The following is a 15781-nucleotide window of genomic DNA, read 5'->3' as shown; positions in this document are numbered from 1 at the left end:
TGGAAATACTATAAGGCTTTATCAACAAATGAAAGCATATACAACTTTACAAAATCCACAGAAGATAAACATCCAAAAAAGCCTCAGTTTCCTCATCTGTAAAACAAGGACAATAATGGAACTTACCTGATAGAGCTGAACATTAATAAAATTCATCTTATCTAGTGAAAGCTCATTAACTATTAGGGTGTGTGAGAGAGAGAAAATTTATATGAGATTTTACCGAAGTATACTTTGATAATGAAGTCATTCATCAAAGTATTGTACGGGGCATACAAAGATACGACAATTCCTGACTTCGAGAAACTTATCATTCGCTTTAACAGTTGTGAAAACCATGTACTAATCCTGATTCTAGTGATCTGGAAAATGACTGACAGAGGTATGAACAACTGGGAGGCTCTGAAGAACAAGCTTATCCAACCAAATGAATTTAAGAACATGAATCCACCAAATGAAGAACCTAAGAACATGAATTCATCTATTCCAAGCTCGAGTTTTCATAAAAAGCTATTTCTAGATGTTAAAAGTTCAAAGACATCATAGTCTTACACAGTCCAAAAGATGACTCCAAACTCAAAAGCTAAAATTTGTCATCAATTTTCAGAGACTTTCATATACTTAGTATTCTTTTAAACAAATACTTTGTGAAAAGAATGAGATCCTGGGTAATGCCACACTATTTGAAATAAATACTGCAAATGTGTTCTTAAACCACATAAATGAACCTTTATAAACTATACCGAAAAATACAAAATATTTAGAATACATCCAAAACAATGTGGGGGGAGGGGCATATTTGCATCATACTCTGCATATTACCATTCTTCTAATCAGGTTTCCATCTTTTAAAGGACAGTTCTTTTAGTTATAAAACAGGTGGTACATTTTTAATCACATAAGAAGCTTCCAGTTTCAAGAAAATTTTGTTTTGATGTTCTTTTCCTTGCTATCGGATTATAGAGGATGAATGGCTTGAAACTGCTATTGTAATTACATGCCTTCTGTTGTCTCACCGTTCGGGGTATAAGGGAGGGGATGTAAGACTTTCAAGCTCACTTTGAATTGGAAGCATACTGCCTGCCATCATTTCTCAGCAATTTACCATGCCAGACCCAAGGATTACTGGATTAGAAGGTTTTATCAAAATCTGTACGATTTCTCTCAGGACAGGCCAAGCGACAAGGCAGTATTTGCCACTCTGATTAAAAATGTCATAAAACTGACATTTCTATCACGTCACTCATATTATTGTAGGTTTTCATTCAAAACAAGTCCCTTGATACTTGAGGAATCAAGGTGACGGAGGAGTTGGACGTGGAGCTCACGTCGTCCCACAAATACATCAAAAACACATGTACAAGTGGAACAATTCACACAGAACATCCACTGAACACTGGTAAAACAAGTCATTTAACACTTTTGTGCGACTGTTTATAGAACAGAGTTTAGCATCAGACAGAGCTGGATTCCTGCTTATAAACTATCTTACCTTAAGCCAGTCACTGATCCTGCTCTGAGACTGTTTCCACTGTACGTGTACAGTAGGATTCAATAAGGTAACCACTCAATTCAATAAGGTAACTATTCAATTCAGTAAGGTAACCATTATTACTGACATTCTGGAAGAGGAAAATTCTTGATCTTCAAGAATTACTAGAATCTAGGAAGTTATAAACAGTACACTCATCATGGCTTATAAAATGACCCAGCAATTGGACTGACAATCTGTAATAATTTATGTTCCAACAAGTATTCGTTATATATGATGTGACCTTCCCAGCCCTAAATTCAATTTAACTCCCTGTGAGATAATGAGACCCATGAGGTAGGTCTGGGGTTGGGGAGAGCAAGGGAAGTTCACCAAACCTAATTAAAAATGAAATGCAATACAAGAAATCTAAAACTTCAGTGACGAAATTCTTCAAATACTATATGTTTCAGAATTTGAGAGTGTTTATTAAAATTAGGTTGTCCACGCTGTAATTCAACTAACGTAACACGATGCCTCGGGGAGAAGGAAGGCTGGGTGCGTTTCAGGACTGGGAACGAGCACCGTACGTTTAACAGGACGTTTGTGTGTACACTGTACTGAACAGTGGGAGTTAATGCTTTAATAAAAATAGAAACGGCACTGTTAAAACAGTTCTTGGTGGGGAACAGCTTCATAGACAGGTTCTACACTTCATTAAAAGATGTAATTCGGTAGTTAGCTTATTATTACTGGAACTCTGTACTACTACTACAAGCTAGACGGCAGCTTCAAAACTTATTTAACACTAAGATTTTGGAATTTAGTGGTAAGTAGTAAAACTACTATTTAATAACACTACCTACAAAAGCCACAATAGCGACCAACACAGAGGATGTCCGTGTGTTGTATAACATGCTCTCATTTAATCCTTTCAACAATCTCATCAACTAGCTAATATTATCCCCAATTTAAGATACAGAAACCCTCTAAGAAATCAGGCAACACCCGGGATCACATGGTTAATCTGGGACAGAACGAAGATTCATACCCAGGGCTTTATCATTCTAAAGTCAATGTTCTTTACTGACACACCACACTACTAATATCAGCTTAGTGACCTGACATAAAAGGTATATAATTCCATTATAATTAAGATATCAGCTTATGGAATAAGATATTCCCTTTCTATACAGCACCAAACAGATTCTTGATATAATTATTTGATTTCTGGGTAAAAGAATAATTACAAAATTTAATCTTTCCCATAAAGAAATGTTTAAAGCTAAGAAGAAGGGAAGCTAGATTTGATTCATTTGAAGACATGGTCTACCAAAATGTTACCTTCAGCTAAGCTTCTTAAGAAGTCCAAAAGTGATTTGCCCTTTCATAAGCCAAGGCAACAAACAGGCATCCATATAGACAAACTAAGGCTGCTGACTGTACCAGATCTGCCGTACACGCAGCTAACAAGGAGAAGAAACAGGTATTTTCGCCTCTAAATAGTAGAGGCTATGGGACCTAGGGTTAGGGGCATAGAGTGTAGCCATTCCTCTAGTAAAAGCCCCCTATCCCTTTTTTTGAAGCTAGAATACAATGAGGCAGGACCTTGAAGATTCACAAGGAAAAATTATGTCCAACAAAGAATTATTTACCCAGCCAAATTATCAGTCAAGTGTCAGGTTAGGCAAAAAAGGCAGCAAAGTTTAAAAGTTTTCCTCCCGTGCATGTATATTTTCTCAAGAAATTTCTAGAGGAGTTGCTCTACTAACCAAGAAAGAGGAAGAGAGGAGATCCAAGAATTCCCAGGAGGATCGACGGGCAAAGGAAAATACTAGGATGATAAGTGCGTGGCAGGCACAGGAAGCAACCAACTCAGGCTGCGGAGCTCCGCCAGAGACATTATCAAGTAAAAATGAAAATGACAGCCACCTTAAATTGGGAGGAAATTTACATTTCCAAATGGAGATGAATCAATGACAGGGTACAGAAAAAAACAGGGAACAAACCACAGTCATTTTTATACACATCATTATAATTAACTGCAGGAAAAATAAAACCTTATAGAAGGAAATGTAAAAATGGTATACTGGACCTCAGTGACAAATACTTACATATGCATAAAATGTACACATTGAACAACATGGACAACCAACAGCTGTGTCAAAACTGTACTGGAAATTAGCGAAAGGACAGGTGCACGTGACTGCGGCTGGGAGCTAACAGTGTAATTAATCTAAATCATCATTTTCCAAAATACGAAGTCTGTACACATCATCTAAAATTGAAAAAACAAGTAAGAAGTAAGAATTTCTTATTTCTTAATAGTAAGAAGAATAGAAGAATATGCATGACATATTACAATGCCAGAAGTGAAAAATTATCTCCAGGGAGTCTGAACAGGGAAAGGGTATAGGGAGGGAGCAAGCAGAGAAGTGACTTCTTTTCGTTATAAACCTTGTTAAATCCAACTTTTTAAAGTAGATACACATGTTATTTTAACTTTAAAATGTAGCTTAAAAATAATTTTATAAAATTATGATAAACTGAAGAAAAGCAAAGTAAAAACTAATTCATTATAATTTCAAAGTTAAGATTAAAAGCTGTAACAGAAATTTTTCTTTCAAAATAAAAAGAACACAATTCCTAATAAAACCAGTGCAAGGAACACTAGATTTAAGACAGTGCGTCTCCTTAAATGCACTTTGCCACTACAATTCTTATAGCATTCTGCCTCATGACTGAATTCATTTTATTCTCAACTAGCATTCTCTATATGGTTTACCTAAAATTAAATTATGTTCAGAATTGTCAACTCTCAGATTCAAGTCAGATGGCTTATCACATATACATACCACCCTGTATTGCATACACACACATACTTAGAAGTAGTTTCTTGCCTTTCTTCTGTCCTAGTCCTATAAATCTCCAGATGCTCACAATGCCACGTGGAATATATTTTCAATGGGTAGAATTCCTTTTTCTTTTTCCAATTTCTTCATAAAGCTTATGAGGAAGTTTTTTGCTTCAGAGATTCAGTTATTTTACTCTTAGAGGAAAATGAATGCCTTCAAATACTTTATTGTTACCTAAAAATTATTTATAACAAAGTATTTCTAATCTTGATAATGAATAGGTCAGTGGCAGTAAGTTATTTTCAGATTTTTTAATTTTGATTATGTATTTTGAATCTGATAAAAATAAATTAACAAAGCTAATATAGCAACGTGATTGCCTTCTCTCTGGAGGCACATTTCTCTTATGACCATTCCCTCCTTTATTCTAGTCTATGTACTCAATTTTTCATAACCAAACCATTCCAATGTTCTTATTAACACTAAATCTAAAAGTATTTTTTGGAGCAGTAGCATTTATATCAAAGGGCATTTTTTATGGTCATTGTCCTAACACCAAGGGGTATGAATTTTTAGGAATAGTCATAATTTTTTCATACAGCCAATGAATATTAATAGGTACTTACTGGGTTGGCTACCGGGAAGGATTCAAAGACAGAAAATTCATGTTTTCAACCCTCAGCAAGCTTAAAATCTAATAGAGAAGTTAAATACCCAAAGGAAAAAGAAAAACAAAATAGCAACAGCAGCAATCAAGCTCAAATCTGTGAGCATTATTTCTAACTACAGAAATCCTAGGCCAACCCCAAAATAAGGGTGCCCAAGGAAAGGGCAAATCACTGAGGCTTACTCTAGTTCCTGATTCTCCTATTCATTTCCCCAGGGTTCTTTCAGAAGCTATTAAAGAACAGACAAGAAGTTGCATAGATATGTACAAACCTGAAGGGGACTATGTAATTCCTTCCAGAGTATGAAAAAGAGCTAGTACTGAAACTGCTTTCTGCCACAAATAGATCACTATCTGAAGTCAGTGAGTACCATGTCCTTGAGAATTTATAAAGACCATTTGAGCTATTATTTAAAACAAAAGAACAAAAAAACAGTAACAGTTTTTGACCTAGGGTACTGGGGGTGTGAGGGAGTGCATCTATACATATTAAGTAAACTGACACAGTAAATTGTCTTCCCCAGTTAATGATTTCATATCATTCATGAAAAAGATAATCTGAAGGAAGCTAACAGAAAATGACAAAAATATGGATTGCTTATTCAATAAACGGCAAAGAGTAAAAATATGGAACATCAAAGTATATAGGAACACTCTTAGTTACTGTACTGTTCTGGATAACCAAATCTGAATGTTGAAAGGCTATAACATTGCTTCAGTGTATTATCAGAAATCCTGAACACCTATTTCTTATTTTGGCTTTACATTCACAATGCTTTTCTTTTGTTATTGTTCTCCCTTGTATGAAGTTCTTTTAAATGGTAGTGATGATGTCACATATTTTACTTGCCTGAGTGAGAAATAAACGAAACAGAACCAAAGAACATAGCTGACAATTACCTTGAATATATTAAACAAAACCTTTACCTTCTAGTAAAGCACAATTTCTTCCAATGCATTTCCCTTTTCTAAGATTAAACTCAGTTTTTCCACTCTAACTATACAAACACAAAAATCCATTTATGCCAAAGTGGGATCCTATGCCATCCTAGTATCTTCGACAGCATTAACTAGGTAATTACTTTGAAAATATTATCACAAATATTCTTAAATGGTGAATAATTAAATTCTGGATTGAAATCAAAGCAAGGAGTAAGAAGAAAATAGGTACTTTGTCACAAGTTGTAACAAAGTCACTAATACTTTTTAAACACAGCTACAAGAGAGCATGTATAAACTAGGAAAACAGGATTTTTAAGCAAAAGCTAAGAATAAAAATGTCTATAAATGTATTTTAAGTATACAAAAGTGAGAGATATTTTCATGCATGAAATTTTTCAATACTATCCAATAGTCGAGGTAGAAAGAACCAGTTATGGTTCTACTACGCAAATCAGCATTTTTCTGTGTTTGCAAAAGGCACAAATTGAGTGACCCAATGGAAAGAACATTAGGAAAACTAGGATGGCTAGAGGTTAAAATAATTTTCTGTTCTATTTGCTGTAACTAAAACCTGATTCCTACTTTGGCTTTATAATAAGGGTTTTTGCCCTTGTTACTCTTATTGTTCTTGTGTGTATTTTTTATTGATAGTCATGATGTTACATATGTAACTTGCCTGAGTGAGAAATGAAAGGAACAGAACCAAAAGGATCTTCTGGAGGATGGTTATGTGGAGCAGAAAGTGGCTCTACATTCTTATCTGAGGATGCTCTCTCCTCGAGCCTGTCTGCAAAAATAAGATGAAACAAAACAAAAAATAAAATAAAAACAAAACGATCTTTAAATTTAAAAGTGGCATACAGTATAAATAAAAGTGAAAATTAAACAAAGCCTTCCTGAAAAATATGAGATTCAAAGTTCATCTGTTTAAGTATTAGTGGGTAGTCCTGAGTTTAATACATATTTGTTGCTACAAAGGCAAGTTTAACAATGTAATCACAGTGCTAGATTTCACTAAATACAATTAACCTAATAACTTAATTTGGTTTGTTTAAATACCAGTTGTCTTTAACTTGTGACATATTGGATCTGAAGTTAAACCCAGATTATTAAACAGAGACATATTTGGCAAACTTTCTCTGAAAGCACATATGGAAAAAATATTGCAAATGGTCATTCATTCATAAATAGGTAAATCCGATTTCTCAATAGCAATAAAAAGTAATTCACTATATGTTACTTCATTTTATGTTATTGTTCATTTCTCATATTACTTGGTTAAACCATTCTCATACATACAAATGCAAAGATATAGATATTTCTCTACTAAATTAAAAGTCTTAACAACAGAATTCATTTTTTCATTCAACAAATAGTTGAGCATCTAGTATGTGCCAGGCACTGTTCTAGACAATGGGCATGCAATAGCAAACAAAAAGAGGACTCCTGCCCTCATGGAGTTTATATGCTGGCATGGAAAAATGACTGATAAGCAACAAGCATGAGAAATAGAGACTGTTAAAGCTAGAGAGAAAAATGTAGAGCAGGGTAAAAGGAATTAAGGGTGCAGACACAGGTTGCAGTAATAAACAGAGTGAAATAGAGTGATTCTAACAGGTACCAGGTGAGAAAAGACTCCAAGGAGGCAGGAGTAGATACCTGGGGAAGAACACACCAGGCAGAGGAAGCGCTAGAGCAAAGGCTCGAGGGTGGGAGCAGGTCTGGTATGTCTGAAGAAGATTTAATGTATCCTAATTCCCTAGTAGTGATTATTTTTCCCTGCTCTTAAACTCTGCACATCGCAGGCACTTTATCAGTTGAGAACTTCTGGATTTTTATAAAATGCCTATCCTCTGATTCTTGGTAATCAAACATATGCTATTAGGGACCCATTTTGCCCTTACAGATATTTTAAACATTCCCAGGACTATACTTTTCATGTTTAAGGAATTCTATGGGTAAACTATGCTAGTTTCATTTGAGTCCTAAGGGATGGCAGGATGGGGAGGGAGAATCCAAATAGAATTAGAATTCTTTAAAAATGACTCGTGACTGTAGAGTGAAACAAAAAGCCCCAAGTTAAAGCAGCAATCTCCTAGGACAGTGCTTCTCAAATTTAATGTGCATTCTAATCACCTGGGAGTTGTTAAAATGCAGATTCTGACTGGATGGTTCTGCAATGGATCCTGAAATTCTGCAGTTCAAGAGGCTTCCAGATGACATGATACTGCTGGTCCAGGGAGCACAAGCTTGAGAAGGCAAGGCCCTAGAGTCTACAATATCCTGAAAATACTCAATTATTGCTATGGACAACTGATTCTTTAAACACCTTTATGATATAATTATGAGCTTTTATGGCTAAAACTAATTCTGCAATATCCACACGAAATTTTAGGTTGTTTAAATTTTTACTTAAGATTTTGTTTGAAGCACTAGTTAATATTTTAAGGCAACACATCTGACAACTGATTTATGCACAAATAGAATTTCCAAAACTTAAGAGGTTATTTTCAAATCCAATACAGAAATGGATAACAATGAAAATTTATTTTAGATGTTCTTTTTCAAGGTGTTCACTGCATACTTAATTCAGGAAATCAGTAACAAATGCTGATTGTACTATGAAAAAAAGCTTCTTCATATTTTCTTGTCCAACACTTGTAAAGAAGTTACTTTCATAGCAACTTTCTGAAAAAATAAGGCTGGAGAACACCTTATATAACCAAGGGTGTCTTTAATTTATTGTGGTGGGAAGCCACAATCAAACTTTAAGGAGAGGCCTAAGATTCACTGAATCACAGAGGATACCTGTGGGTTACCAATTTTATCAGGCCCTGATAAAATTATACTTATATATATATATATATTTGCACGTAAGTATATAGTTTATAGGTACTTAGGTCAAAATCAGGACCAGATTTCCTTCCTAAACCATCTGCATCATAATTGCCAGGACTCCCGTATAAAATGTATTTATACTCCTGTATAAAACCTGGGTCCTATCACAGACCTAATGAATCAGATTATCTGAGTAGAAGCTTGGGAATCTACGTATTAACATATTCTCCAGGTTTATAAACCACTACTGTTCCAATGGTTCCCAGCACATAAAAATGCAAAGTTACCACTAAAGTTCTTAGAATCCTCATGCAGTGATGTATTATCTCCATCTATCTATGGTAAATTCATGGTAAATGTATAAACAGCACCATGTAGTTATGACAAGAGTACAAATACTATCATGTAGGGGTAAACAAATATTTTTTATATATGGGGTCCCCATAAGTTAAAATATGAAGATACTGTTCCATACAAAGTTCATTTATCCAATTATTTCACAACAGGAAACAGAATAAACTCACTGTAAAATGAATCATGCTCTCATTGTTCCAAAAAACACAGGATCAATTTTTCCATGGAAGATTTTTTAAAAAAACATTTAGATTTCTAAAGTTTACATGATAATCTGGGTCCCAGGGCACAAAATAAAAGATAAACATACATATTAATTTTTTAATTATCAATTACCTATAAATAAAAACTAACAAAATGGTATGTAGAGTTTCAAATACATAGTCACCCCTAAAATGTATTTAAGCTCCATTTTCAAAGAACTGGTTTTCTTTTCATTAGAGCAAAACTTGAGCTTGATTTGTCCAATATAAGAAACTTACCTCTTCCTGCCTTCCCAAAAGAATTGTGTGCTGAATAAAGACAGTATCTTTTCAAGAATTAGAATGGATACAGATGGCAAAAATACAGGATTTTAAAATCCTAAAATCAAACTGTATTTCATACTATCATCAGAAAATTAATATACTCTAAAAAGTTAATTCAGCAGCTTATATGGATAATGGCTTGAATAGCCAAAAGGTTAAAGAATAAGGTTTAAAAGTACAGTCTTCATCTGATACTTTTGACACTGTTCTAATATACCCGAAAAGTTCTGTTATTCTGCCCTAAAGGAACAGTGATAGGTCTGAATCAGCTTAAAATGGTGAGAGTTAATGTTTTACAACAAACTAACTATATATACAGATGTTTATATCTATTTCATACTGTGGCTTCAGAAAAAAACACCCAACACATTCAGTAGATATGCAAAGCAGCCACAGTCTTTAGTTTCTTCTACTCTTCCTTTTAGTTATTTTGATGCAATTTTAAACAGAAATAAACAATAAATCCACTATCAACAAGAAAACAATATTCCATCAAGTATTACTTTTAGTTAACATGTAGAGCTACACAACTATTCAAACAAATGCAACTTAAAAATTTTCCCAATGCAAACACCTGTATTCTAATTCGTGTTTAATGTATTAAATATTATGACAATTAGACTTCTGAAGTTTACATACTAATCTGGATGCTTTGATACAAAAGACCATGAAAAATACAAGCTTAAAACTGTAAAAAATACTGAGACTGGCTTTATTAATAACGCTTAATTTCGATTTAATGTTTTAGTCTTAAATAGGAACAGGTAAAAAATTCCAAACCATAAATATTGTTACACTGAAAGCAAAAGCAAGAAGAATTTGATTTATATTTTACATGTTAAATCCCTCTGCCAGCTGGATTCAACTGTTCTCTTAAAGATCACTAAAAAACCGGTTTTTTTATCACCAGTCACTGGTATCTTGGAATTTTAGTATTTCAAAATATAATTTTTAAATTACCTTCTGGAAAATACACACAAGTAAAATATTTCCTAGACAGCACATCTTTTTGCTTTTTTTTTTAAAAATAAATAACCACATACCATTTAAAAACTAAAACCTCAAATGGCAATGTTTTATTCTGAACAATCATTACATGGGCAATGCCTATATTTTTAAGGACCATACATAAAAGTATTCAGTTTCTCACTGGAAAGCTTTCATAAGCCAAATATAAAAAAAATCTCAGAAAGGACTTTGAAAAATTGTTGATAAATATCTGTGCTGAGAAAAAAGATAAATTTGATATTCCAAACACATTGATAATTTATTCATTTTGGAAAAAGTTGATAGGGACAGAGGAACCAACCAGTAATGACCAACAATCAATTTTCATTACACCGCTAGTCTACTGAAACTCTTAAGGTTCTAGAAGAGGTCTTTTGCCCATCGGTGTAATTTAAACCCTTATCAAGTAGATCAAATATTAGATACCTTATTGGTTGTGAGTGAAACGGGTGCTAAGATGACTCAATATTACAATAAAGTCAAATCTGGGAGGAAATCTTTCTAAACTATATTCTATACTTTATTGAGTTCTTTATAAACTTTATTAAAGACATTTCAGCTTTTTTGAACCCCATCACTATAACTATCAATTATTAAGGGAAAACCAGACATTTTCCCATCTCTTTCCATGCTGTCATACATCACTTCTGCTGTTGATGTGTTTGCCCACAAAGCCCCTTCTATTTGGTTTTTTTCATTGCCAGCTGAGAAACCTGACAGTTTAGATATAATTTTTAAGTGCTGGTTATAGAGCAATAACCTCAGGAGTCAGAGCCCAAAGACTTATACAGAAGGTGAGAAAAGCAGAGGTGACATTTATGGAGTGCCCAGACTCTTTAAAGACATTATTTAATCTTCTTGACAACCCTATGAAGTAAGCATCATTATACCCAGTTTATAAATGAGTAAGTGAAACAGCAGTTAAGTGACTTTACAGAGGTAAACCTAGTTAAATGACTTGGCCAGGTATCAGAATTCACGTTTTCTGGTGCTATGTGCCAATTTCAGTACACTGTCCTTGTGACAGTGATTTCAATAGCTCGGGGACCATCTAGGCAGTTTCCCAAGTGGCTGAGTTGCTCCATGTCTGACCTTCAGATAAAATCCCTCCTGCATTTGGATAAAATGCAGATAAAAACCCTCCTGCATCATTTGGAACTTAGTATCTTTCCATATCTAATGCTGCAATGAAGTCTGAACTCTCTTGGCATACACATGTGTCTACAAACACATACACAAATTACACATGTAATCAGACCTTAACGTTTGAAAGCAAATAGCTGGTTAAGAGTTTTACATGCTAAATCCAATTTTTATGAAGTTAGGTATACATGAATATTGGTATGCCATTCTTGCCTATGCAAAGTAACTAACACTTGGGTGTCACTACAAATTCTAGGGAGCTTAGAATAACATTTTTATAAGGCACAAAAAAAAAATGTGAATACTTTACCCATTCCATAAATTGATTTATTTTTTAAAAACAGTGGGGAAGGGAATGTTCACCCAAAGAGTAGAAAACACTGATTTAGCAAACCTTAGTTACTATCCTGGTCAGAATACATTAAAATGAATATCTTAATTTTCCCTTTTGCTTTAAAAATAATTCTGTAAATTACAAAGATTGGTTACCCCCTGTATCTCCCTATCATCTCCCTAAAGGAAAGAGATATTTTGCTTCCTTTTTTAAATATCTTGCTTTGGGGACCACTCATCATAAATTGTAGGAAAAATGCCAAACAAAAATGTTGTACTTTAAAACAAATTTTTTTAATTAAAAAAAAAATGTGAGATTGGTTTTACCAAAGTCAACAAACCTTTATTAAAGGCTCAGAACTCATTTTATATCTGCATTTAATCAATTTAATTTTTCATAATCATATAACCAATATGTAAAATACCAATTTAAATTCCAAACAACTATTCTTACATGAATTCAGGGCATTTACAAACTTTATATAAAATATATACCAATTTGGAACAAAGTACTTCATCTAATTAATGTTCTCATAAGGCCAGTTACCTAAAATAAAATAGAAAGTAGGAACTATACCTAGGGACCATCAAGACCCTCTTTTCACATGCAAAATGGGGAAACACACTGGGCACACACGTGCACACACACCCCCCCAAGACTCAGAAACCTGACAATTATCTATAGACTCCAGGAGTGAGCTTTTTGCTACTGTTTTGCAACCTCCCCAAAATACTCCATACATACCTTTTCCAAAAAATAACTTCTAAAATATGTATAGCGAGACTTGACATATATATTAGGTAGTTTAAGATAAGGCAATGACTGTAAGTAAAAACATTGAGATATCTGATTTAAAATGGAAAAGAATTTATTTCACTTTTGCCATACCAGGACAACAAGGCAGCCCGTTTATGTCACCACTCATTAAAGGGACATTACAAAACATTAACATAATGTAGTAGCCATGTTTTCTTTCAGGCACTTTCAAAGGGCATCTCAGACCCACAATATCTTCTACTGAGTGTGCAAGAAAACAGAGCTGCAAAATGATTAGTAAGGCAAGATACTAATCTCTCCCTTTTTATTTGAGCATTAATTTTCCATTTTTTGGAGATTTCTGAATTAACATTCAAAGATATGCAGTATTTAAGTGCTCGGAATCAGCATATTATCAGCAATCGTGGGTTTAACAGCTACTATCAAGCAATTGATTTCTAAAGCACACAATATAGTTTGATAGTATATGTAAAAGAAGATGGCCTGAATTTTGCCCTCAAATGCACAAAAAGAAATTTCTCTTTACCATCCCAAAACAGTCTTTGGCCTTGCTGAATAATTATAGAGCTGTTATTTTACTGTGAAGCAAAATAAGCCTTCAAGTGTCCCTTACTTGATCTTAGAAGGTCAAATTCTCTGTCCAACAGTTCCTCTTCTGTTAACTTGGAGAAATTATCCTCTCCAAAAGGATTCCACCCTGACATATCAGGTGGGTTACTGATGTTCTTCTGATTTGTAATATTTGCAACTGCCTCTTTATCAGCAACTGACCTAGAGTAAAAATTAAGAGAGGAAAAAGGAGGAAAAAAATACATTATAATTGAAAATTTTAAAGTTTCCTAGTTCATACTTTATAAATAGTTGGAAAAGCAGATCATTTTATTATGATGGAGGTGGCAGTAAGGGCATGGATTGGAAAGGAGACCACATGGGATATGAATCACCTCCATAAAGGTCACTAGCCGTGTACCCTTGGGCAAGTTCCTTAACTTCTCTAGGTCTCAACTTCCTTATCTGTGAAACAAGAGTAGCAGTATCTACCTCATAGGGTTACTGAGAAGATTAAATGATTTAATACATGTAAAGCAGAGAGAACATAAATAAATAAATAAGCACTCATTAAATATTAACTATTATTTATCATAGTGAATAAACCTTAAAGTGAGAATCAGTTCCCATATCAAACAGTATCACTCTAAAATCACTACTGAATAAGGTGATTTTATGTCCTGGTTATGCTGAGAGACATCACAATAATTTTCCTTTTGACAAAGACATTCTCTACATAGCTACCAACAAAAGGTGAGCTGCTAGAATTGCTTTATGAATTGCCTAAAACTAGAGGAGGGTTATTTTCTATATAATAAATTATTCGTGGTGTTTAAAATATCTATAGTCTGGGGCTTCCCTGGTGGCGCAGTGGTTGAGAGTCCGCCTGCCGATGCATGGGACACAGGTTTGTGCCCCCGTCTGGGAAGATCCCACATGCCACCAAATGGCTGGGCCCGTAAGCCATGGCCGCTGAGCCTGCGCGTCCGGGGCCTGTGCTCCGCAACGGGAGAGGCCACAACAGTGAGAGGCCCGCATGCCGCAAAAACAAACAAACAACAACGACAAAAATCTATAGTCTGGAGCCTAGGACTACTGGTTCTATGAAATTTATCCAATAGGCCTCTTGGCTTTTAATAGAAGATGAGAGTTTAAAGCCTTCTTAACCTAAGAATACCTGGGTACCTCTCCCTCAACCCAGCCTGGAAATACAGCATAGGCACGAGGCAGTATAACGAAGTTGTCAAGTTCATTTAACAATTCAGATCCAGATCTTCTAACACTGGTAATGGAGGGAGAATCTCTATGTGCTTCTAAAGAAGTATCTCAATTTTGCAAGCCTTGACTCATCCCCTTAAATTCACCTTCCCCTTGGGAGCTCATTTCCGTTGCCACCACACAGATCTTGAAAGGGAAGAAAGGGCAAAAGTTGCCCATTTAATCCCCTAGCCCAAGCCCCTTCAGTATAGTTGAGCCAAGAATGGAACGTTTGAACACTCACTGAAAGCTAGAATTGCCAACTAGTAGATAGTCTTTCTAGTAAATATAACTCAGCTATCTTAATAATAAATGTAATTCAGTTTAGAACCCACTCTAGGAATGCATCAACTGCCTCCGTATGAAGGAATCCCATCTCTAATTCCAAAACTACCTTCAAGGACTTTCCAAGTTCTAGAAACACAGATAAGAGAGGTTAAAACTCAAAGAGAAATGGGCATGCCCCTCCTGCCTGTCAATGATCGTTTTACAACTTTAGAATTCCCGATCTGAATCATCTTCCTCCTGTTCCTGGAATGAATTTATGGATTCTTCTTCGTAGACTGTAACTCAAGGGAGGGTGTCACCTTAACCTACACTTCAAACACGTGTTAAAATATGTCTGCAAGTTCTTTGACACTCCTCCCTCAAAGGGTGGAACCAAATTCCCCTGTCCTTGAATGTGGGCTAGATCTAGTGGCTCAATTCTAACAAATGAAATATGGTGGAAGTGCCAACGTGTGACTTCTGAGACTAGATCATAAGAGGCATCAAAGGTTCCTCCTTGCCCTCTCTTTTGGACCACGTGTTCTGAAAGAAACCAGAATAAACAATTCCTTGTTCAAAACAGTCTTTGATTTTGCCAAAGAGAATACTCAAGCAGCCTTTTAGAGAGATCCATGTGACAAAAAACTTAGGCCTCCTGCCCAAAGCCATGTGAGTGACCTTACAAACAGATCCACCAGTACCAGGCAAGCCTTCAGTGGACTGCAGCCACAGCCAACATCTTAACTGTAACCTCATGAGAGACCCTTCCCTGGTCATAACCATACAGGTAAG

The 15781-nt window shown here is 34.9% G+C and overlaps 1 protein-coding gene across 2 annotated transcripts in view; it reads right to left on the bottom strand.

The window, feature by feature from the left end:
- The window catches only part of BMP2K (BMP2 inducible kinase), a 129045-nt gene that overhangs the window by 13561 nt on the left and 99703 nt on the right, over positions 1 to 15781 (bottom strand). Inside the window, exons 14-15 of one of the 2 annotated variants that reach the window (XM_032632270.1) lie at positions 13530 to 13687; positions 6612 to 6722 (exon numbers count right to left, since the gene is read on the bottom strand). In XM_032632270.1, the coding sequence (XP_032488161.1) occupies positions 6612 to 6722; positions 13530 to 13687 (269 nt within the window). The remainder of the gene's footprint in view (positions 1 to 6611; positions 6723 to 13529; positions 13688 to 15781) is intronic. The other variant, XM_032632271.1, reaches the window with a different exon arrangement.

The sequence above is a fragment of the Phocoena sinus genome, chromosome 5, assembly GCF_008692025.1.
Source record: "Phocoena sinus isolate mPhoSin1 chromosome 5, mPhoSin1.pri, whole genome shotgun sequence".
Classification (NCBI taxonomy): Eukaryota; Metazoa; Chordata; class Mammalia; order Artiodactyla; family Phocoenidae; genus Phocoena; species Phocoena sinus.
Note: the sequence above shows the minus strand (reverse complement) of the source record. Positions and strands in the feature narration are given on the sequence as shown.